The following is a 24,961-nucleotide window of genomic DNA, read 5'->3' as shown; positions in this document are numbered from 1 at the left end:
CCATTTTACCTGATGGCAGATGACCATTGCTTGGTATTGTGTTGTTCCATGTGAAGGTTGGCATGTCTACCGCTAGGTGATATTCACAGAATTAAAGGCTATTAGAACTTGAAATGACATTTGAGGTCAACTGCTTCTCCCACTGGACAGGTGAAAAAACCAACACCCAGACAAGGGAAAAGACTACCCCAGGCTCATGCAGCTGGTCAGAGGGTCCTTCCCACACAGTCTGGAGGGCACTTCTCCTGGCTGTGGAGGCGTTTTTGAATGCCATCCTCTCCAGGCAGCACCATGCTCGGGCCAGGCTGAAAGTCAGACTTACTGAATCACCAGCTCTCGCTTCCTCAGGTTTGGCTTACTGGCACATTTAAGCCATGGCTAGACTGCTTCAAGGATGGCATATATAGATGCCAGAGGAGTCCTGATGAGCCTGGATTGCGTATTCAACAAAGATCCACACGAAGCATCATGCACGTGTGACAATTGTCTTATGAGTGGCCTTTAGACATCATATAACAGAGCTTCATGTTTGAAGCCGCAGCTTGTTATACAGAGCTCCAGAAACCAACATTCTCAAAACTCTGGCAGTCCTTGAGGGTTGTACCCAGCTCCAGGGAAGTCCCTTGGCTGCCACCAATCCTGAGGCACAAGGTGGAATCACCTTCTTTTCTCAAGGGATTCTCCAGAACTTCTCAATCATTGACCCTCTGGGTGATGAGGGACCTTTGGGACCATGTGACACGAAGAGACAGAGGTCCAGAGTGAGTACAGATGAAAGTGGGTGGGTTGCAAAGTTGGTAGTAAAATCTGGTTCCTAACTATTATTATTGTTCTCAGCTCTAACAAAAAACGAAAATAATACCTTCAACAATTAGGAAAATTCTCAAAAATTTAGACTGTGTTTTTCTGGAATAAGCTAGCAAAAACATACATGGCTTGGTTTCAAATATCTGCCAATGATTCGACGGCTCAAACTGCTTCCAGTAAGGCTTTCTGGCTTCTCCCATCCTAGATGTACTCTCCCGCCAACACGCTGCTTTTTGATGGTTGCTGGAAGCTCTGAGCCAGAAAGTAGGTCTGTGCATAGGCAGAAGCTATGATAAGAACAAAAGGAGGAAAGGCAGGGGCCTAGGAGTGAAAGGGGGAGACCACTAGAGAATTCTTGGAAATTTCCAAGCTCTGGGCTCATTAGCGTTATGCTTTTGGGCAATTCATTTAACCACCCAAGTCTTGGTTTCCTCACGTATGAACGTGAGAGATTTATCACAATAATGATGCTGATAAACGTAATAATACCTGCAGTGACGATCAAATAAGGGAATGAATGTGGGCGCGCTTTCTTAATTAGGAAGGACTGGGACTATACACGCATGTCTTTCCACCTTGGTCGCGCTATGCCTCAGATTTATCACCAGGAGCCCTGGAATGAGCTGGACTGAGTTGACCTCGGAGGATCCAGGGAGACACTGACTAGAAGAGGCATCTTTCTACCTTGTTCTGTTTGATATCAAAACCTCAGCAGGCGCCAGGCTGTCTGGGGAATACTTAGGCGCATAGACACTGCATGGGATCAGGCTGCTCAAGGTGAAGGCGTGGCTCTGTCCCTTTACTCGCTGCATACGGGGGGCAAATTATCTACTCCCTCTGCCTCGATTCTTTCATCTGTAAAATGGGGATGAAAGCAGGGGCCATGTGAGGAGGATTAAATGCAATGTGCATAACAAGTGCCCAGGATGACAGTGAGTGGCATACACCGATTATTAAATTTGGCCGTCACTGCTGCTCTGCAGGTGGCCCCAGGGGTCAGCCGGGGCAAAGGGAGCTGAACAGGTGCGTGTCCAGCACTGAGGGCAGGAAGCTTGAACTGTGTCTAGCCGTGTGGGAACTCCTCACTCAATCCTTACTTTTCGACCCACTGATCTAACTTTCCTTTGGAAGTGAAGTCACACTAGACCTTGAGTAAGAAGAGCTGTGTTCTAGACCCTGGCTCTGTGCTGTGACCTCAGGCAAATCATTTAGCCTCCCAAGTCCTCGATGTCCTCATCCGAAAAATGAAATGGTGGAATGAAATGATTCTCAGGTCTCTTCCATCTCTACCATTTTAAGACCAATTTTCCTCTTTGGGCAGATGGCCAAAACAAGCTCTCTAACTTGGCTCTAGCAGCTGGTCAGCAGAACCCCAAGAGTCCTGACTTCCAGCCCAGGCTTGAATGATTAGGGGCTTCTCCTCCCCCTTGCTGCGTTATCTCCTAAAGGGGCACTTAGCCCACTAGTTACCTTTGATATTAATCTTCCAGATGCCACCAACATCTGGTCACTTACTTCATCATAAGACTAAGTACCAAACCTAGCCCCTGCCTGCCCCCCCTCCCCACCCACAACCACTACTCATTTGTCTTGGGGCCCCAGAACTGAAATCATTCACTTCCTTCCCACCAGTTCACTCCCTAGAATGCATCTGGGAACCAATCACCCAATTCAAGACATCTGTTTAGTTCACTTATAATCAAGCTGCAGCAAAGAAGGGCCAAGTCTCCTTCAATCAATCAATTACATAAACACAGCCACAAAAGAGGCTCAAAGAGGGTGTGTATACAAGCATGCCCAGGATGGTGGCAGATAGGCACAGAAAGCTTAGTTCTCATTTCTCTCATCTCTGGCCAAAGCAATGTTGTGGATGGAAGAAATGGGACTCGGCTCTTCATCCCAGAACAGAAAATTGAAAATAATTAAAATCCCAGGCATTCTGAAGCTAACCAGCCCAGCCCCCTCATTTTACAGATGGGAAAACCAAGCCTCAGGAGGATGATGTGACCTGGCCAAAGTAGCAGAGCCCAGGGTCTGGGGAAGTAAGAGAGCTGAGACCAGAACCCAGATTGGACTTCCAGTCCAGTTCTTCGCCTGTGATCCCCAGAAGTGTTCATGTAGAACGTGGAGACTCTAACAAAACGCAGCAGACCCCACAGAACACGGTGAAAGCTTAGTAGTTTGCCCACTGCTCAGCATGCCATCCATACAGATGGGATCGTCCCTAAAAGCAGAAGGTTGGTGGAGAGCTCTGAGCAATGTGGCACCCATGATAACCAGAGGAGGCTGATGGTCATGCGGGCTCTCAGCCTCAGAACGTGTGAAATGATCCTCCCCACTTACTCTTCTTGTCTCTAATGACGAGGATCTGCTGGGTGTTGGAGGTTACCAACCATGGGGTTCCTCCCTGATACCAATCTCAAAACACAGACCGATACTAGGCTGCCCTGGCATGGACTCTGTGCCCTCCGGGGACTCTCAGTCCAGGGCGAGGAGGTGGACTTCTCACGCCTGACTCTCACAGCTGGCAGACATGGCGGCGCCATGATGACACAGAACAAGAGACTTTCCGCCTGGGAGGACCAGAGGCTCACAGAGGAGGCGATTTTAGGGCTGCATCTTGAAGAACGAAAATATTTGGACATGGTACAGGTTTCAGCTAGAGAATGTGTTAAGAACAGAGGAAGGAGTGAGGTTATTCCAGGCAGGTGGGGAACTCATAGTGCTTCTTCTAGCGTAGTTGTATGAATTTTGAAGCTGGGCTGCATAGGATTAAATCCCAGCACGGATAGTATCATGGTTAAACGTAAAGTGCTTTCAGGTTCCAGAGGGCAAGACGAGGGGTTTAAAGAGTTTTAAGGAAGAACTTTCTAGCAAAGTAGAGCCAGGCCACCAAAATGCAGGCTATCGGCCTCTCACTGGAACGGGTCTCGCTCCTCTTCAGGAGGTGTTAGCGAAGCACCTGCGTTCTGGCACCTGGAACTCTGTCCTCACAGTCAGTCCTTACAGCGATGCTGTCAGTTAGGAATCATGACCATTCCCATTTTTCCGATGACAAACAGAACCAGGGAGTGGTTATTGGCTGAAGGTAGTGAAACACACAGGAATCAGAGCTGGAAACAAATTCCACATCTGAGATCCCAACTTGATCTTCTTCCCCACCGTTCTGTGCTCTGCTTTCGGACAGAGGCTGGAAGAAGGCTTGCCTGGATGTTACAGAGGACATTTAAATAGGCAACAAGGAGGTGAATATTTGGAAGTCCCAAATCTAATCCTACTGTCTCTGGACCCCAGATCTTGTTTTTAAGATACTCTTCATGTGATCGTGAGGTAACAAGACTGGCCCCGGCTGTGGGTCCTTCCACACCAGGATGGTATGGACCCTATACTGATGCAACCTGTAGGACATCATGAACCTGCTGGATGGATGGAGACCTGAGGACCTAAAGTGATGACATGGATAAAGCGATAGGCAGGAGTGACACGTGAGGAAATGCTTTGCAGCCCAAGTACTGAGAACGTATGAACCATTGCCCACACATCTGCTATGGAGGCTTAGATGTGGGCTCTTCGAAGCAGATGACCTGGATTTGAATCTCAGCTTTGCCACTAGCTCTGGGCAGACTGCTGACCTCTCTGGGCTTAGTTTCCTCATCTTAAGATGAGGCTATTTGACCAGACTACTGTGGGCCCTGACAGCTCACAATTTCTAACAAACCAAATCATTCTAGGCATCTACTCAAATGGACTGGGTAAAGTTCCATTAATCTGAGGTCTCCTCTGGCATACATTTTTGCATCTGAGGTTGCTCTTGACAAAACATTTCATTTTAAAAGGATTTCCTCTCATTTTTCTCACTCTTGATCAGTCACTTTCCTGCATATGTTTTGGACACATGTCTTTTTGGGCTGGTTAGGAATGCTCTGTATACAATATCTCAGACATCCCAAAGCTGTCAAAACAAAAACTCCTCAGCTCACTCACATCTGCTGAATATGCTTTTTTAGATTGAGGAGAGAAAAAATAAGCCTGCCCAAAGTAGTTAATGTCATAGCTTTTAATTCTAAACCAAAGTATGTCCAACCCAGAACCTGCTTTCCCTTTAGACCTCTGTCTTTCCTGAAACGAGTCAATATGACTTTAGGAATAAGAGGGCTGGTGAGAACATCCCTACCCTTTACTAAAACAGAGATCCTCATGGGCTCTGGGTTGGGAACTGAGAGAGCCGAGTAAACTCCTATTTTGCCCCTGGATTTTTTGGCAAATGCTGCTATTTCATCTAGTGTATATTTATCAAGAACTCAACTGAGTACAAAACACTGGCTTAATCACTGGAAATGCAAAAGGGAACAAAATGTGGACTCCTTGACCTCCAAGAGCTTACAGTCTCAGAATCGTGATGATTCAGGGCCACACATAACCAAGATAAGTCACACTAACAAGTGTGACATCAGAAATATAAAGTACTGCAGAAAGACATTATACAACTTTCCTTGGTGAGAAAATGGGGACAGAGTGAGTTCTTCAACCTTGCAGGCTGTTCTAATTTGGGGTTAATGCAGTCACCAGCTGCTGGGTGGGAATGCTTACTGTATGATTTCCAAAAAGAAGCTCTACTAATCTAATAGACATATTATGTCTTTGCTAAAACTGAGAAGTCTTATTTCCCAAGCAAATCTTCCTATTAGGTTTGATGGATCATCAGACCCAGGGATACTGCACGCATATACAAAAGAATCATACAACAAGCATTTAAGAAGCGCCTTTCAGATGATGTTTGGGACTATCTTAGACCTATGATAAAAGTGAACTAGGGTAGAATCTCTATGAGGAGCAGGGGCAAAGAGCTTGGCAAGTTGTAGACACTCACTGGACGAGTAAATGTATGATAGATAGATACATAGACAGACAGATGATAGATAAAAGTGACTTATCATCTTTTTTTTTTTAATTTCCTCATTGGTCTTGGGGTTCGAGGCCCAACTGAGCTGTCCCCATCTTCAGAACACCCAGCTTCCTATTAGGCCCTCCTTTCCTATGTTTCAGAGAGCTTTGAACATGCCTCTGTTTCTGCACCTGTCATACAGCAGGCATGCCTGCCTCTTCCTTGAGAGTTCTGAATGGAAGGGGGTGTGCCCTATTTGTCTTTATCACTGCTATGCCTAGAGCAGAACCAGACAAGCAGTTGGTATTCAAAGAATGTTTATACCCATCCTCCCATTCTCTGTGGTGTCAGAGACACAGAAAGGGGGAAATGCTGCAGGCAGGTAGGGATACAGAAACTACCCTCAGTGGGGAGGTCGAGATTAGACTGGGCATCAGGGAACCACCTGCTCAGGCAGGATTGCTAAGACCATGTTAGCAGAAGGAAGAATATGGGGACAGGCCTGAGTGATCCTTTCTACATTTGTCCGTCTCTATCTCTGTGCATCTCTGTCTCCATTCCCTCACCTGTCTCTTTCTTTTCCTTTTGTCAGTGCCCTTCCCCATGTCTGTGACAATTGCTTTATCTTGTTTGTTTGTTTTTTAGAGAAAGAGAGAGGGGGTGAGGGACAGAAGGAGCATCTTAAGCGAGCTCTGTGCTGAGCTCCATGTCAAGCTCTGCACGGGGCTCAATCTCATGACCCTGAGATTATGACTTGAGCCAAAATCAAAAGTTAGACACTTGAGGGATTGAACCACCCAGGCGTCCCTGTGACAACTGTTTTAAATGGTTCTCTTTTGACTTGCTTTTCTTGCCTTTGTGTCACTTGGTCAATCACTCTTTTACCTTTTAATCCACCTGTTTCCTTTCTGCTTCTCTTTACTCAATCTGCCACTAACGGAGAGAGAAACTGTTGATATTTATTGAGTGGACCTGTCTTCATTTTAAAGATAAGGGATATGATTAAGTGGAGCATTTTAAATAAATCTTTTCTTGAAACACCTAAGCCATCTGCTTTTTATGTAATTTTCATGGATTGGGTTCACTGGCCCCTGGCAGGTCAGCAGTCCTCAGACGTACCCTGTTCTTGGTGGCGTATGACCGCCAGCACTGCTGTACCCCTTGGGACTCAGTCTTTTTGGTGAAGGAAACCACAGGCCTTGTGCTCATCGTGTTGTAGATTACAATACAAGAGTATGGACTAGGAGAGAACTTGACTTCCCAGTTCAGTGGAGCAGGGTGGAAAGAGAACACAAAAGGGCCTAGCCTGTCAGGGCAGAGGAATTGTTAAGAAAGCTTTCAACCATGACACTGGTCCACGAGGGAACTGAAAGCTGCTTTTCACTGACACCAGGCCCTTGAGGGCGGAATAGCTGATCACGTCCAGCCACATTAAATATGTAATTTCAGAAATGTGATCAAACGGACTTCCTGCGAGAGCTACGAAGCAAATCCCACAAGAGGCTTGTGGGCCTTTCTGTTTTCCATTTTTGATTCTGTGGTAGGTTAATTTTTTTTTCTTGAGAGAGAGATATGTTTAATTTACCCAGTGTTTTCAATCAAAGAAATTGATACATTAACAGCACCGGTGATGGTGGTAGTGGCAGCAGGGAAAGTAATTAAAAAGCCTAATTTTTCTTTCTTTCCAATAGCACCAGTCCTTAAATTGGATGGGTCTCCATGGGCTTGAAAACAGACAAAGTTTTAATAGAACTTTTATTTAAAGTCCAACAATGGCTTTTTGTGTCCTGACGCTGGGTGTTAGGAGGAATCTTTCTTTGCCAGGAGTCCACGATGTAGACATTGGGGGGCTGGAGGGATGAAGGACTGTATTACTTTCTCAGGGCTGTCATAACAAAGTCCTGCAAACAGGGTGACTTGAAATAACAGTCATTTATTCTCTCACAGTTCTAGAGGCCAGGAGCCCAAAATCAAGGTATTGTCAGGGCTATGCTCTCTCTGACAGCAGTAAGGGAGTTCTGTCCCATACTCTTCTCCCAGCTTTTGGTGGTTGCTGGCAATCCTTGGCATTCCTTGGCTTGTAGATACATGACTCTAATCTCTGCCTCCATCATTACATGGTGTTCATCCTGTGTGTCTGTGTCTATGTCTCTGTTTTCGCTTCTCGTAAGGACCCAGTTATATTAGATTAGGTCTCCTCTAATGCAGTATGGACCCAAATTGATTATATCTACAAAAACCCTATTTCCAAATAAGGTCATATGCACAGTTACTAGAGGTTAGGACTTCAAAGTATCTTTTGGGGGGGCACAATTCAACCCATAACAGGGACCACAGTCCCTGGTAGGGAACACAAGAATGCCCACAGTGTCCACGTTTGGGAAGAGATGAATTAACTGGCCTGCCTGGGATAGCCACAGTTTGGGGACATCAAGTCTCGGTTCTACAGCTGCCTAGATCTTGGGTATGAGACTGGTCACTCAGTCCAAACACCAGGTAGTCTAGGAAATGAGAGCCCTCTCCATGGAGGGAAGACTTCATCTTTGAATTAACTCTGTGTTATAGTAGAAAGAGCACTCTAACTTGGAGTCAATCTGGGTTCAATCTTGTGTAACTGCTGTCCTGCTCCATAATAGGAGCATGTTAATAAAATTCTTTGGCCCTCAGTTGACATTCTTATGGACATGGGATATAAAATAATGGGACATAAGACATGGGATATAAAATTCGTAACAGGCTTCAGTGAGAAAGAGGTGTGAAAGAGTTTTGCAAAGTATCAACGTTTTTGTTTTTCAATAAGTAAGAACTCTCTTTCTCCTCCTCATCTGGGGCAGAACCTTTGGTTATATTACGTTGTACATGTTGATCTTCTTCTTCCCACACCCAGAGTGGGCAAACATGAGTTAAAGTGGGCAGGACACCATCTGCTTCTGGAGCTCTAGAATTGAAGGTAATACAGCCCCCAGTGGCCTCAATCTCTTCGCACCTGGAGTGACCGGGTGGAACAGATTTTTATCTGGGTGGGTAGTGAGAGCCCAGTCCTCTAGCCAAGACTATAAATAAGTCTTAAGGCATGAGAGATGATGATAAAAGGAGGAAAAAAAAGTCTTTCTTTAGATGCCCCCACCTCCTTCAAAGCCTTAGGGCAGGAATGTGTAGCTCTTTGCTTGTCAATGATGAAATTAGCGGGCTGCCGTCCTTCGAGACAAGAAGAAAGTGCTGGAATCTGATACCAAATGCCACTGAAGAGAATATATTTTACACAACATAAAAGGACCCAACGTAAATTAGGAGAAATATGGGAAGACTTCAAAAAGGTAGGTCAAACTTTTTCCTCAAGCAGATAATTACAGGCTGGGGGTGAGTAAATCTTGTTAGCCTCTCTCCACCTCTCCCTTCTCATAAAACATCGGTGAAAAGAAAGCCACACTCAATTCAGGACTGGACAGCCTGCCTGAGAGGGCCGGCCGGCCGCCGTCCGTCACAATGCCTGTGGGCAGGCTGTTGCCACCCCCCTCTCGTTGCCCCCTCCTGTGTCCCCCCCCCTAGAACCCCCTGTCCCGCCTCCTTCCCAGAATGCAGGCACCAGGCTCCACCACTCAAACACCCATGTCAGCTTGCTGAGACTTGGTTACTTCTCACTGTCTGAAGAACTATCCCTTCAGGCGGCAATTTTCCAGTCAAATTTCTCTGCCCAAGTTTGAGGCCTTAAAATTAATGAAGTTGTTAACATTTCTTAAAATGTCTTTCACGGCAGTTGAAAGGTGTGGATTTATTACCAGTGAGCCTGCTGGCCTCTCTGGTTCATAGAGACATGTGGGCTGAGCCCCCACAGACGCCCTTAAGGGGACAGGAGTCTTGGCCTTCAGTGCTCTCTGTGCTCCGGGATTAGCCCCCAGAGGCCCTTGCTATGGCAGTGGGCCTAGCTAGCTGCCTGCGGAATTACTTCTCTGGCCTCTGAGCCCTGAGAGGGCAGAAGTAAGTCTTCCCTACTATGTATTTGTATCCCCTCTGCTATCCGGCACTGGACCAGGCACAGAGAGGTGATGGTGGAGGCAGGTGGGTCTCAGCTGAATTAAATATAGTAAGATAGGCTTGGAAATGACCCCTACACTCAGTCACGGAGCCACCAACCCAAAATCAGTTCTTCCCACCCTGTGAATCAACAGCAATAATGGCATTGCCTTTCGCATCCGCATCCAGCCTTCTGGCAATGTCTGGCCAATGGTTTGCGTCCTCTCCTCTGCCTAGAAGGCAATTTGCGAGGATTCTAGGCCACAAGGAGAGTTTGAAAAGGATCTTGGGAATACTCTCGATCTACACGTTTGCCCCAAGGCAGCGTGCCACTCTGCCTCACTTTATAGTTAAGAAGAGGGAGCCCAGAGAGGAAGTAGGCGTGTCAGGGCCAAGCAGCACTAGGCAGCAGCTTAACAAACTCCCGCGGCTCTCTCCTTTCAACCTTAACCTTTTTCCGGGTGTTCTACAGAGGACAAATGCAATGTTCTCGGTGTCATGCAGTAGGCAGACCTGCCTTTTTTTGGACATTCTGCATTTTATAAAAGTTGTCATCCTGTGGAGATACTGAATGACTTTGAGAGCAAATTCAGAATGTTATCCAAAGACCGGCTGTATCACAAATCTGGTTACAAAGCAATAACGATACAAAGGACCAGATTTCAATTATTTATAGACACTTGCCCTTATCACAAAATGACACTCAATGTCTGGCTTAAATAAAATCAAGAAGTAATTCTTATCTGGAATCTTCTGACAACTACTGATCTTCCTCTCCCACTAGGGAGGCTTAGGAGCAGCAGGAAACATCCCAGCAGAGTGTAAGTCTACACCGCCCTAGGGCTTTGGATGCATCTATTTTTTTAAGTTTGAAATGAAAGGTACAGTTAATATGAACCAAGACTAGCTGCATTTATGCATGAGGGATGGTGGTGAGTGGGAGATCTCTGTTAGGTTCATTTTTAAAAGCTCAGGTCCAATGGCAGAGACTGAGCATCGGGAATAGGTAAATATGCCCAGAAGGGAATCTAGAACTTAGTGCTATACCAGGTTCATAAATACTTAATTGAATCAGACTTCACGAGTAAGTTCCATCCCTGGAAGCCTTTTATATTCATTCATCATTCACGAGCCTTTATGAGTGTCGTCTATGTGATACGAGAAAGTGGGGAACCAACGCCGCTGAGTGCCTACCCTCATGGGGTTCACTCTAGAGAAGTTCGAGAGAAAAAAAAAATGTCCACCTGAAAATACATCAGCTCTTTTCCAAACCTGCTCTTTCCTCTGCAGAGGCCCAGCTTCTACAAGCTGTTAGAATGTTCACCGTTAGCGCAGAGAATGAGGAATCCTATACCATACAAATATGGCCTCCTAATGGCTCCTAGACCAGGATGTAGCAGGCTGAGTGGGTGGCCCCCTGGGAGCGTAAGTGAATGTAAGGAGAGAATTCTGGTTTTGTAGTTAGAGAATCCACTCCGTGCCATCTTATTAAGGTCAGTTTGTACATCTGTGAAAATGGGATGAGACCCGGCCTCCTTACTTCTGAGGTGGTTGCAGAACCACATGAGCTGAACTAATCTCTAAGAACATGTCCAAGTACCTTTAAAGAGCTACCCAAATGTAAGGAAGTCACTTCAGGGGCCCCAGAAGACCTGTGACCTTCAGAACAACAATCCTTTCTCAAGAGATCACTGTCATTAGAAACATGCATGAGTTAGAACCCTGTATCTATGTAATACATGCCCTCCTTAATACCCATCACCGGCCTATCCCAATCCCCCACCCCCCTCCCCTCTGAAGCCCTCAGTTTGTTTCCCAGAGTCCATAGTCTCTCGTGGTTCTTCTGTTTACCCCCCCTTCATTTTTCCCTTCCTTCTCCTACCGATCTCCCTGCTATTTCTTATGTTCCATAAATGAGTGAAACCATATGATAATTGTCTTTCTCTGGAGCACTGGGTGTTATACGCAAACAACGAATCATGGAACACTACATCAAAAACTAAGGATGTGGGGCGCCTGGGTAGCGCAGTCGTTAAAGCGTCTGCCTTCGGCTCAGGGCGTGATCCCGGCGTACCGGGATCGAGTCCCACATCAGGCTCCTCCGCTGGGAGCCTGCTTCTTCCTCTCCCACTCCCCTGCTGTGTTCCCTCTCTCACTGACTGTCTCTCTGTCACATAAATAAATAAAAAAATCTTTAAAAAAAAAAAAAAAAAACTAAGGATGTACTGTATGGTGACTAACATAAAAAATTTTTAAAAAATAAAAAAATTTAAAAAAGAAAAAAAAAATCCCTGTATCTAGAAACCACAGTCAAACTGCAAATGAGTATGGCATCTAATGACTATTCAGGGGTGTCAGGAACACTATGCACCATGAAGGCTCTGAGGTGGGACACAGCAGCAACAAAGCTGTTGGCTTCCTCTATGACAAAGAAAGCAACGGTGGGTCTGCAGAGGCCAGGCCTGGCTGGAATGTGAGCCAATGGAAGACAGAGGACACTAGAACTCACAGACCCCTTAATTATGAGGTGGTGACTGGACATCACATGTAACTATGAAAAATACACTTACCATATCGACTACGATGAGAGAGGAAAGGGAAGGAATCTTTCATTATCCACGTCAGATTCCATGCGAAAGGCTCAGGAGGAGGAGAAGGCAGGCTTGTCGGTGACTCCAAGGAGCTGCGACCTGGACATAAAAACAGAGAGAACACTGACCGTGTGCCTGAGGTGCGTCTGCTAGCTGTCACTCATACGGCTTATAGAAGAAGGTGTGTAAGGGGTTTTCACGGCACCCGCTGTAAATTAGGGGCAAAAGACTGACTACTAGTAGACTGAATGGACCTCAGCACCTCAGTGCACATTTTCTACCAAGGCAACCACATCTAAGAAGTCTGAATCTTGTGACCAACGCCCCACCAAACATCTCTGGGAGACGAACTAGAAGCCAGGCTATTTGATGGCTTGATCTAGTAACTCTATTCAAAATCTATTCTGCCTATAAGAATTTGTACAACTTTATATATAGAGATCTCCAATTCATCTCTTACAGATAATGCCTCCACTCTACTTTATGCTCAGAATTGTTACTTCACCTAATGTTGTTTGCTTGGGTTATTACTGCCTTATCAATGAGAGGGTTGAAATTGCACTCAGAAGTTATGAGATTTTGACAATTATGTTATTTTCGGGGACAAAAAAAGCTAGGTGATGGGTTTTCCCACAGCCAACAGTCCAGGGAGCCACAAAGGATTAAAGTTCTGATTTGCATGAGAGAAAGAAGGGTTGAGAGAAAAGGAGCAAAAGCAGAATTATTCCTTTGCTTAACAGTACCTCAAGTGGGTTTTGTGTGGTGAAAATTATAATATATCTACAAATCAAATGAACACACGTTACATGCTCTTATGCAGTTCTTCCCCGAAAATCCCCAACTCAACCACTGTTTGCTAATGTTTTATGGCAGGCAAAGCCTCTCCTGTTAAAGAAGGAACCACTTTTCTGCTAAAGTTGAGAACCAGCCCTGTTTCGTAAATAGATGTGTAGCAAGATTGCGTGTGGGGAAAAGGAAAGGAAGGGGACTAGGATTTCTTCTGCAGCTTCCATGGGCCAGGCACTTACGCTGGCCTCTTAACCCACATAACCCACATGACATTCACAGTGACTCTCTGAGATAAGCATTATTACCCCATTTTATAGATGCAACAACTGAGGCTCAGAGGGGCAAATGATGGAATCAGGAGCTGAACCCCAGTTTGCCTAGTATCAAAAGGCCATGTTCCACCATGGGCCAGCTGGTTTGGTACTCAAACATAACTCTTAAACCACCTGGAGGGACTTGGTGAAGACAAAGAGGAGGAAGAAGAGAAAGAAAAATAGGAAGGAGCAGTAGAAGCCTTTTTCCAGCCTGTCTGCTTTGTAATTTCTTCCAGATCACCTTCTGCAGCAGCTCCTCCAGGCCCTATTCTCCTGCCTCCAACCCCTTGTTGCCTCGACCCTTCTTCACATGCTTTGGGGAAATAACTGTGCTGGGTGACCATGGCAGCCTTGTGTCTCCAGGCCCCTCCACTGTGTTGTCGGCTGGCTCCCTGCAGCTAGAACAGGATGGACATTCTGTGGTCACCTTCCTAAAGGAGACATCCTTACCTCTGCCTTCCAAAGATTTGAGTTGGAAGGGCTGGCTCCTGAGTACCTAGAAAGGGTTTTTGACTTTTCTCCTCCATCTGATCTAAAGAAATCAGAATTGAATTGGCTGGCGCCCAGAGCCATCTTTCTGGTAACGTTTCTACATATGGCTCAGGGGAACATGGGCTGAAAGGGGTCAGGAGCTCTGCTAATAAGTTTCAGAGAGAAGCTGTCTCATGTCACCCTCATGTCAGCTCTGTTTTATAGAATGGGCAATGGGGCTGAGAGACATCAGGCCCAAAACCACACAAGTCTATTTGGGGGCAGGACTGAGGTTTATCAGATTTTTAAAAAATTAATAATATGAATTGAACACATACGGACCAGGCACTATGCTAATAAGCACTTTAAACGAATGATTACATTCACTTCCCACAACAACCTTTTGAATGGTACTATTATTGGTCCTCATTTTGCAGCCAGGGAAATCGAGGCTGAGGGAAGTTAGACTCTTGGACTGTGGCCACATGGCCAGTAGGCAGGACACCAGAGCCAACAGACCAGGTTAACCCGATGCTATAGCCCACGCTCCTTCTACCACCCTTCTGGACCCCCATAAACCAGTACGGGAGGTCCTGCAGCTCTCTTCAGGCCCCCATAGGGCAATGGCTAAGGTCAGGGGTCACACTTAGCCTGCTCCAGAATACAGCAACAGTGTGAGGGCTCTCTGACCTCATGACAGCCAAGCCCCTGCAATGACCTCCATGCGAGTAACAATCTGCTTCTCTAGGTTTGCGTCATCAACACAGCTCAAACTTCAAGTAGTTTTGAAGCAGAAGGAAGATCAAGCCTAGGCAATATTTTCCCTGTTTCCAAGTGAGGTCATTTTTCTTCCCCACACAGTTTGGGAATGGTACTAACTTCTTCCTGGATGAGAAGCACCAAATGGATGGCACTAGACTTCAGGAAGCACTTAGGAATCTATGCGTGGGCACAGAATGGCAGATGACTTTTCATATGGATAAGGGCCAGGATATATACTGAGAGATAAAATATATCTGAAATCATTCAAAAGAAAGGGCTCCGAGGGCTGAGTCATGACCCAGCAAGGAGCCAGAGGCATCACTGTGGGTCATCCCTAAAATAAGCTTAAAGCATTTTCTATCCCCAAATGCCAATAAATTGCTGGGCATCTTCAAAGAGGAAGAGCGGAGAAAACGCAGAAATACGGATGCTGCCCTTACAGGAACTCCTACAATTCTTGCCAGGAGGCTGGGCTTCCGTGGTTCCCAGAGGGAGACAGGTAGTGATTTGCTGCATGTGGTGGGGGCAACCAAAAGGATGGGCCTCCTCACCTGAAAAAGTAAAGACCAAGAAACACACAGCCCACATAGATGAGGTTGTTTTTGCCAAAATCTGAAGCATGACACAGATATGAGTTCTAGCCAAAGTTCACAGAATATGCATACATTTCAAATATAAAGAAGAAAGTCCTTCTGCATCTGACAAGTGCAGAGAAGTGGATCTCTGTTTCCTGTGTGTCCTCTCTCGGCCCCGTCCTCACCCTCGGTGGCGAGGGGGGTTTCCAGCACACAGGAACACAGATGCCATGAGACGCAATCCGAAGCAAGACAATGGATTGATTTTGGGGGGCTTCCCTCTGAACATGTGAGGATCCAGACTGAAATGGGCCTCATCAGCATATACGTATGGGGTGAAGGGGTGAAATGAGACCCGCCAGCTCCTGGAATCTGGAAAGAGGGGTGGAAAGGAAAGGAGAGGGGAAAGCAGGAGCAAGGAAGCTTCCAGAGGCCTAAGCAAGGCTGGCCCATGACGGCCGAGACCACCGCAGGAGTGAAAAGTACAGAAATGCGCTCTGGACTGAGGGCATTATGGGTTGGCTGGAGGTAAGACTGTTTTAGGTTTGTCTGTTTGTGTTCTGGTGGTATCCTGCGCCCTTTCCAGGCACCGCAGGATGTCAGGGCAGAGTGAACCCCCCAGCCTCGAGAGGCTCCTCTGTCTGCCATAGATGCCAGGTCCATCGCTGTAATACCTCCCTTGCAAACAACCACAACCCCTCTGCCTCTTTCCTCCTTCACAGTGTCGTGAGCAGCTGAGTATGGTGGTGGGAGAGGAGGGGACCACAAGGGAAAGGCAGCACACACCATAATGCTGACCAGTCTGGCTTTGAACTCGCAAACTACTCCGTGAATTTCTCCTTGTGTGACAAGGAAATATGCTCAGCACTTTTTTTTTTTTTAACGCTGGTGGCCAGGGGGTGGGGATGTCTTTGTTTTAGTATTTGACAGTTGTTGAAAGTTGGGGAGCTTGGGCCTTTTCTCTTCTCCATCTAAACTCACTCCCAAAGTGATCTCATCCAGTTTCATACCTTTAAACACCACCTATATACTAACACTACTAGATTCACATCTCCTGGCCCAACTTCCCTAAACAGCAACATACGTATCCGACTGCAGTTTGAAATCTCCACTTTGTTGCCTGATAAGTATCTCAAACGTAACACGTACAAAGCTAAACACTTGAAGGTCTTCCACTCAGGTGTTCCCATTTCAGAAAGTGATGACAAAACTCTTCCGGATGCTTAGGGCAAAACCAGGAGGAATTCTTGACTTCTTTGTTTCCCCGCCCTCACGTCAATTCCTCAACAGATCTTGCTGGCTCTCCCTGAGTTTTACCCCATTTCTCTCCCATTGCCTCTCAATCCTAAAAACCGCCACACACACTCCCAACTGGCCTCCTGCTTCTACGATTATTCACTTTCAGGGTGTTGTCCACACAGCACTCAGACTGTCCCTTCAGCCCTGAAACAGCTCTCGCATGGCCTGCGCTGTGGGCTAGCCCTTGACGGCCCCACACGATCTGGCCCCTGGTTCTCTCTCTGACCTCATTTCTAGCCATTTTCCCCTTGCCTGTGGATGCCAGTTCTACAGACCTCCTTGCCATCCCTCAAATTCGCCAAGCAAACCCCCACCTCAGGGTCTTTACGTGGGTGGTTCTCTCAGCCTGGAAAGCTCCTCCTTCCCAGAGGCACATAGCCATTCCCTCTCTCCACCCAGGTCTCTGCCCAAAGGTCACCTTCTCAGAAAGATCTTCCTGATCAACCTTCCAGAAACAGCACTCCCTGTAAACCACTCACTACGCCATCACCTGCAGTCAGTATTTCTTACAGTTACATCCGCTTGTTTACTGTGTATCTCCTGCACTAGTCGCAGATACTTCCCCGTGCCTGGCACAGAGTAAGCACTTGGTAAGTATTTGTCAACTGCATGAAACCAGAGCCCTCGAGAAAACTATTCACTCTGGCGCTTACTCGCTGCTGGACTTCATGCTAATCACATACTCTGTGGAACCTCCATGTCCCCAAAATGCTAAGCCCAAGAATAATGTATGTTTTACCAACCCTCGGGGTTTGTTAGGGCCCGATGAGCTAACGCGTGCATGATCCACTCGTTAAATACCATTTATGCCACTCTCGAAGTTTTACGCTTCTTTCTGCTTCAGAATCCAAAATGAATGGGCATCTTGGTTCCTTTCCTATGTCTGGGGATCTCAGACACAATGTCCAGAAATCAAAAGTGCTCCCAAAGAGCTGTTTCTGTATTATTCACCAGTTAATTATTAACTCTACCAACTGTCCACAAACTTTACAATTGCCAATATCTTTATTTCCAGTCTTTATTTTACATGTCTCGCTGCGTGTCTATTTATTCCTAAGCCAATGTACATAATATAGTAAATACATCATACTCACCTCAGTATAAATAATAAAGAGCTATTTGTGTGTGATGGTTATTTATATAAATGCCCTGGGTTCACTAGCAAGCATGTTTTACAAACCTACATCAATAAAATGTAAAAATGCTTCTATTCTAAGCACTCCTTGGAACCGTTCCTGCCTTGCTTCACACACGTTTTACTTATTTATTTTCCTTCCGACAATAAAACAATCAGTGACAGCCTGCTAGTGTTCCTCCCTTCTTTGAAAACACACTTAATAATGCATTCTTTTACAATGATTTTGTGTCACACAAAGCAAAGCTTAATGTGGTCAAATAAATAGTGGTCCTAACGTCGAATGGTGGTGGTGAGCAGACCCAGCAAGGCAGGGCACGAAGGGCAGGTCTCCCGGACTGCTTTCTGGCCGCCGGAGGGAGTGGATTCCTTACTCACCGGGCTGAGCCCGCACCTGCCTAGCCCAAGAAACCCTCCCCGTGAATTTGCATGTCTACTGGAGTCAGCGGTGACGGCGGAGTTGGAACAAGCAGTTCATCTAGTCTGAACAACAGAGATGTGATTTTCAGAGAAAAGACAGAGATGTGCAGATGTGTCCTTTGTCCTAAACACACAGACCTCCCACACCTTCGCTAGGCCTGGAAAATGAGGGGGTTGAATCAGCTGTTCACGAAGGTCCTCTCCAGTTCACACATAGCTGATTTGCCACGGTTTGCTTTCACATTTCCTTCCAGCTGGCTCATTCAGAGAGGGGCTATTAGTGTCAGGGGTGGAATTTGAATGGAACTCAACGGCCCCCATTCCACCTTGTCTTTCTCCAAGCTCCACTCCCACTCTGCTAGGAAGGTTTGCGCTCTTTCTTCGCAGCTCAGGTCCTGAAGCAAAAATTATCTCCCATAATAGTCTCTTGTACTATTGAAAGCCAGTTCCAACACATGTGTTTTGTCTCTCCCCAACCCCAAAAGGATTCGTGTGTAACTGCTGAGTTCATTCAGCGGTGAACCACATTTGTCAGTCGGGAAAAGCAGGCATTAAGGAATACTGAGGGAATATAAAGGAAATTATTAGGCTGGTCCCTGCCCTTGAGGAGATGGTTACCTGCAGGGTATATTAGACCCACACCAAAAAGGGCATCACAGAGGTTTCTGCGAAAACGGCTAAAATGTGTAAAGTTGAAGCCTTCCTGCTTCTGCTACTACCGTACTTTCTCGGCTGTATTCTCCACTCAATCCTTTCACATTCTGTGATCTCTAGGACACATGTCTTCAAGCTTTGGCCTAAACTGCTCTCTGCCTAGAACATCCTTCCTTAAGCATTGTCTTCCTAAACCCTGCCCTTCCTTAAAGGTCCAAACCAAATCCCTCCCTCTCCGAGGTTACCCATCTTCCCTGAGCTTGAGCCCCATCCAAGCAGTTGAGCTTGGATTCAGAATGGACCGACACAAAATGGACCATCCCATGTCCAGCTCTCTGCTCAGCAGAGAGTCTGCTTCTCCCTCTCCCTCTGCCCCACCCCCTTGCTCATGCATGCTCTCTCTCTCCCTCTCTCCCCCCCTCAAATAAATAAAATCTTAAAAAAGAAAAAACTCAACTGGGGCCTCCTGCCTCATTGACCACCAAGATGAATTGCCATTCAGGATAGTGGTGTTTAGATCCTTTATCAAATGTTCCTCAAACTACCTTGGTTGTTCATAACAGAGGATAATATGTTGATTTCACCCACAGATCTCAAGCCCACAGATTTAGAAGAAATTGGGGAAAACTCATAAGGGCTGTTGTTCGGTCTCATGTAGGACATTCTTCCTAGAGTCAAGATTAGGGTCAAATCAGGGGCACAGACCCCAGGTAGATCCCAATCAGTTGGGATACCATGTTTATCTAGGCCACTAGGGACTCCTAATTCATGGTCAAAGCCAGATGATGAAGGCACTGTGACATTGGATATTGCCCCTTCAGAATTTGTGTTCTAAGCTGCTACATTTTGACCTATCTAGAGATGACCTCAGCATCCCAAGCAAGTGCTCAGGACTGGCCTGTGAGCCCTACAATGCCTTCTCTTGTCCTTCGATCCCTGTTCCAAGTATACTTGGTCACTGGTCCTCCCTGTCTATCCAGGGTAGGCTCGCTGGCTTTCGGTCACAGAGGAAGACCAACTGGCATTTATACTAATCCACTAGAGCAACAGGGTATCATTCTCCAGGTAGGCTGATTCTACACACACACACACACACACACACAAACACACACAAACAAACACAAACACACACACACAAACACACACACACACAAACACACACACACACAAACACACACACACACACACACACACACACACACACACCAAACCTGACAGGGCAACACGATTATCTGTTCCAGGTCCTTTTCTATGGCTTGCTCATATTCTACTCTTTATGAAATTTACTGCACTGTGATCTCAAGCCTATTTTCTTCCCCCCAAAATACACTGAGTAGAATAATAATCAAAAGGAAGACTTTGAACTGCCACTTGGGATCTCAGGAAGCTTTACCAAGCACTAAATAATTACTGTACTGCAAGTGACACAAAGACCAGGCAGCCTGGAAAACCAAGTCAATGAAAGACCTCGTGGAATGAGGGGGTGCCTACAGGAATAAAGGAATAAAGACCAACCACCAGACCCAGTAGTCCCTGTGTGGGTTGAACAGGAAGCTACAAACTATCTAGAACAACTGCCTCTTCTCTTGACCTGATGTTTCAAGCTGGGAAGGGACAGTGTCCAGGGTAACCTCTGTAGAGGGCATGGCCCCCTTTCACAAGAAGAGGTGAGTTCCAGCACAGAAGAGAGGATATTTTTTTTAATTTTTTTAAATAATTATTTATTTATTTATTTGAGAGAGAGAGAGAGAGTGTGTGTGTGATGGCAGGAGCAGAGGGAGAGGGAAAGAAACAGATTCCACTGAGCACAGACTCAATCTCATGACCCTGTGATCACAACCTGAGCTGAAATCAAGAGTCAGACGCTTAACTGACTGAGCCGCCCAGGAGCCCCCAGGAGAGTGGATATTAACTACTTACACAATCACCATGACTTCTGACTCACTGATGCTTTTTGGAATCATTCATCTCATCATCCCGACAACCATCCTGTTAGTTAGCCCTTTTTACAGATGCGAAGATTGAGGCTCAGAAAACACAACTGTCCTACACAAGGTCACAGAGCTTGTATCAGGACAGAACATAGAACTGAGGACCCCTGATATATGCACTAACGAGAAATGCCACTCTCCAACACAGACCTCCTACAGATGATGTTGACTGCCCTGGAGAACAGCGACATCCAATTAAACATAGCAGAAAGATTGATCAGATCGCAGATGCCTGCAGCATTCTCTGGAGGATGACAGATTCCCTTCAGGTCAACCAGGAAGGTGACCTAGAAATACACACCTTCAGTCAGGGCAGCTGGCTCTCCAGGGCCTAAAGCTGCACCTGCACTGTTTCCATGGCAACTACCACCAGGTCTGATGCTTGGCCCTTGAGATGGCCCTTGGCTGGTCCAGGGAGAGGATGCTTGGGATGGAGGGAAAAGAGGGGCAGAACGCTTTCTACTAACTTCAGTCCTTTCCATCTCTCTTTATCTACTTGTCACCGTCTCATTTCAGGAAAGAGTCTATCCTCCAGGAAACTGCACTTCAAATACCATTTCTCAGAACAAAGACCTCTCACCCATGGCTGGACTCATTTCCAGAGAATGGAAGCAGAATGCCTGAACAGGCTGGTGTGCTAAACAGAGACCCAGGTTCCTGGGAGCAGTGATGTTACTGTGTGACCTTGGGTAAGCTACTTAACCTTTTTGAAGCTTTGTTTCTCTGCATATAAAACAGAACTCATCATGCTTTTCCACCCAACTTTAGGGATGCTCTGAGAATTAATGAGACAGTATATACAAAGCCCTCAGGCTCTTTTGAAGAAAGACACACTAGAAATCCTTGGGCTGTTACCAAGGGGCATTGTCATGATGACACATTTTAAAACATATTTCACCTGTACTACTAAAATAAACTCAGCTTGTATTAAAATAGATAGGCCAATAGCCTAATTTGCTTCTCCCTGTTCTGATGCTGCACTTCCTTTTGGCTTCCACTCATCTTGCACTGAGAGCCACTGTGGGCAGTGTTACCTTTGACCCCTGTGCAGAAACCCAGGGTGAGAGTCGGGAAGAGCTCTAAAGACCATTTGTCTATGTCTTCCCATCACATATACGAGGAAGTTGAAACACAGGGAAGGCCAATGCTTTACCCAGGGTCATCTCACTAGTGAAAAATCAAGAATCTGATCCTTTGGCCCTTCATTCTGTGCCTCACCCAACTACAAGAGAAGGTAATAAAGAAAGAAGGAGGGGAAAGAAATAGGGGGACAGGTACTTTTGCTCTTTAAACCTTCAAACTGCTGTTCCGTGCAGTACTCTGGGATGAAAAAGAAACTAAGGAAAAAACCAATACTTCGTGTATATACCTATTATGCATGCCAGCCCCGTACTGGGTGCTTTACAATCACTGTCCCATATAAATCCTACAATTTTCTGAGTGGGGGGATTATTATCCTCATTTCTAATGAGGGACCTGATGCTTACAGAAGTTAAGTAACTTGCCCAAGGTCTGGAAGTGAAGAAGAATGGAACTAAGATTAATTCATTCAATGAATATTTATTGAGCACCTCCTATGTGCCAAACTCTGCCCTTGGCAGATAAGATGCATTAGTGAGCAGAATTAGATGCTACCCTCTTAGAGTGTATAGGCAGAGGAGCTTAGAGTGTGGTGGGCAGCAGAAAGCAGTCCAGCCACCTCACAAATCCTTGTAATGTCTCAGCAACTGACAAGCGTTGTGAAGGAGAGATACACGGTCCTATGAGAATGTGTAAAAGAGAGACTAGATTTCAGCCTTAAGGCAGGCAAGGAGTGCCTAAGAAATTGATGCTTGAGCTGGGGACCTAAAGTGGATGAGCAGAGTTAACCAGTTAAGGGAATGGGACAGGGAGGGAGGCCAGACTGGGAAAGGGTCTGTTCGAGCCCAAGTCTGTCTCAGTCCAGACTACCCACTTCTTAGTCGCCACCAAGAGGTGAGGTGTTACGGAGGACCCCTGCCATAAGGACCAACCAGCAATACCATGTCCAACTCAGAACCTCTTGGAGATGATGTTGATTACCCTGGAGAACAGGGACATCGAGTCGTACACAGAAGAGAGATTGATCAGATCACAGATACCCGCGGGATTTTCCTGAGGGCAAGACTTCCTTTAGGTCAACAAGGAAGGTCACTTAGAAACGTATGCTTTCAGTCCAGGCAGCTGGCTCTCCATGACTTGAAGCTCAGCCAGCACTGTTTCCATGGAGACCACCATCAGGCCCGATGTCTTTCCCACAGACGGGGCTTTGGCTGGACCCGAGGAAGGATGCACAGGGTGAAATTTGTCAGAGGCATGGCAGTCTGATGGAGGACATGCTGAGGAGGAAACCCCAGGGGATTAAACCCACAGAATCCAAGCACACCTTCATACATCAAAGGGCTGGGCCCTGGTGTCTGGATTCCAGGCCTTCTCCCTACAGGAAGCTTGGCCAACAGGCTAAGCATCAGAGAAAAGGTAGAAGGATGACCAAGAGGACAGAGTAGTCCTGCCAATGGGGCAGAGTCATTCTACGGCAGTTCCAGGTGACCTTCCTTGTTGACCTGAAGGAAGCTTTGCCCCCAGTTAGGAAAATCCTGCAGGTATCTGCTATCTGATCAATCTCTCTTCTGTGTACGACTCGATGTCCCTGTTCTCCAGGGTAATCAACATCATATCCAAGAGGTTCTGAGTTGGACGTGGTATTGCTGGTTGGTCCTTATGGCAGGGGTCCTCCGTAACACCTCACCTCTTGGTGGCGACTAAGCAGCAGGTACTCTAGACTGAGACAGACCTGGGCTCGAACAGACCCCTTCCCAGTCTGGCCTCCCTCCCCATCCCATTCCCTTTAACTGGTTGACTCTGCTCATCCACTTTAGGTCCCCAGCTCAAGTACTGATTTCTCAGTCAATTGTACCCTGGCCCTAAGGATGACGTCAAATGAAGACACACCAAAAGTTGTTGCAGGTCTGAAAACTGAATTACCTTCTGGAAAAGCGAAGGGATGACACTGCCCCACAACACTCTCCCAGCCCTCTAGCTCCTGGTGATAAACCTGCGCTTGCTTTCCCCCACCAGGGCCCAGGCCAACACAACCATAGCCTTTCTTTCTCACCACCATGTTTTATTTTGCTTGAAATATTAGGTGAAGAGAGAAGTGGGGGCAGCAGGAAGAAAGAGAAAAGGAGAGGGAGGAAGGTGAGGGAAGAGACAGTGAAGAGACTAACAATGAGGAGTGAGCGGAAACAGAGAAGAAGAGTACAGAGGGAGAAGGGAAATCATCGGATATTCTTCACCATTTGGAAGTTACCGAGAGAAAGTTATTCAAAGTACCACTGTAAAAAAAGGCCATAAAACACCTTGGGGAAAACATGAAAGTCATGCCGCCACCATACAGATGAGCACCCTGGAATTAGCTGCCAGAGAAATGTCGGAAAAGAGGAAATTCAATGGCCCACACGGCTGCCTCCCCCCGTTCCCCCCGCTCCCCCCGCTCCCAACCGCCTGGCTCAGAAAGCAGAGGCAGTAATTTGGAGCCAGCAAGTGTGAAGGAATGTCGGGGCTGCTATTTGCCTTCATGAAGCACATCTTGAGTGCATCTATTAGAAATATATTTTAAAATACACTTTCAGTTTCACTATGGAAAATCTGAAAAAGTCAGGAAGTTCTAAGAAGAAAATAAGTCCAATGCCTACCCCCAGCACGCAGAAACCAGTGTTGACACCTTATAGGATGTTATTCTGGGACTCGGTTTTCAGGGACTTGGTTATTTACACTTAGAGCGTTTGACTTAGGTCTGTTGAGAAGGGCAGGAGAGATTTTTCTCTCCATCTATGAGATCTCTGTTTGTAGGGCTGAAAGAAGTCATTCTCTGAAACCACCTGGGGTGGGGTGAACACCAGACAGCTAATACCTTGAGGCACAGATGCTAAAACCACAGAAACTCAAGAGGCTCTCAGCCCAGAACAAGGGCCTACAGCCAAAGGCAACACAGGCTCGGAGGGAGTAAGGGCCGGTCTTTAGCAGGAAGGCGAGGCCTTAGCCTGGGCAGAGCTGGGAGCAGTTGGGGCGTGGATGCAGAGAGACCAGGGGGCAGGTACACCACTGTGTATCCTCAGCATCACTGGGCAGAGGGGTGAGGAACTTCTGCTCTGGCAGATGCCTGAAAGAAGTCAAAAGAACCGAAGACTAGAAAACATGTTTTGTCAGTGCTTGAACCTAAGTAATAGACGCAGT

General features: G+C 46.5%; 1 protein-coding gene across 2 annotated transcripts in view; it reads right to left on the bottom strand.

Moving 5' to 3' along the window:
- Window positions 1–24,961, bottom strand: part of ALK (ALK receptor tyrosine kinase) — a 660,105-nt gene that overhangs the window by 457,352 nt on the left and 177,792 nt on the right. Inside the window, exons 2-3 of one of the 2 annotated variants that reach the window (XM_087863752.1) lie at window positions 18,518–18,530; window positions 12,277–12,389 (exon numbers count right to left, since the gene is read on the bottom strand). In XM_087863752.1, coding sequence (XP_087719878.1) covers window positions 12,277–12,389; window positions 18,518–18,530 — 126 coding nt within the window. Of the gene's footprint in view, window positions 1–12,276; window positions 12,397–18,517; window positions 18,531–24,961 lie in introns of both variants that reach the window. The other variant, XM_045809147.2, reaches the window with a different exon arrangement.

The sequence above is a fragment of the Ursus americanus genome, chromosome 7 (genome assembly GCF_024610735.1).
Source record: "Ursus americanus isolate L20-20 chromosome 7, mUrsAme1.1.p, whole genome shotgun sequence".
Classification (NCBI taxonomy): Eukaryota; Metazoa; Chordata; class Mammalia; order Carnivora; family Ursidae; genus Ursus; species Ursus americanus.
Note: the sequence above shows the minus strand (reverse complement) of the source record. Positions and strands in the feature narration are given on the sequence as shown.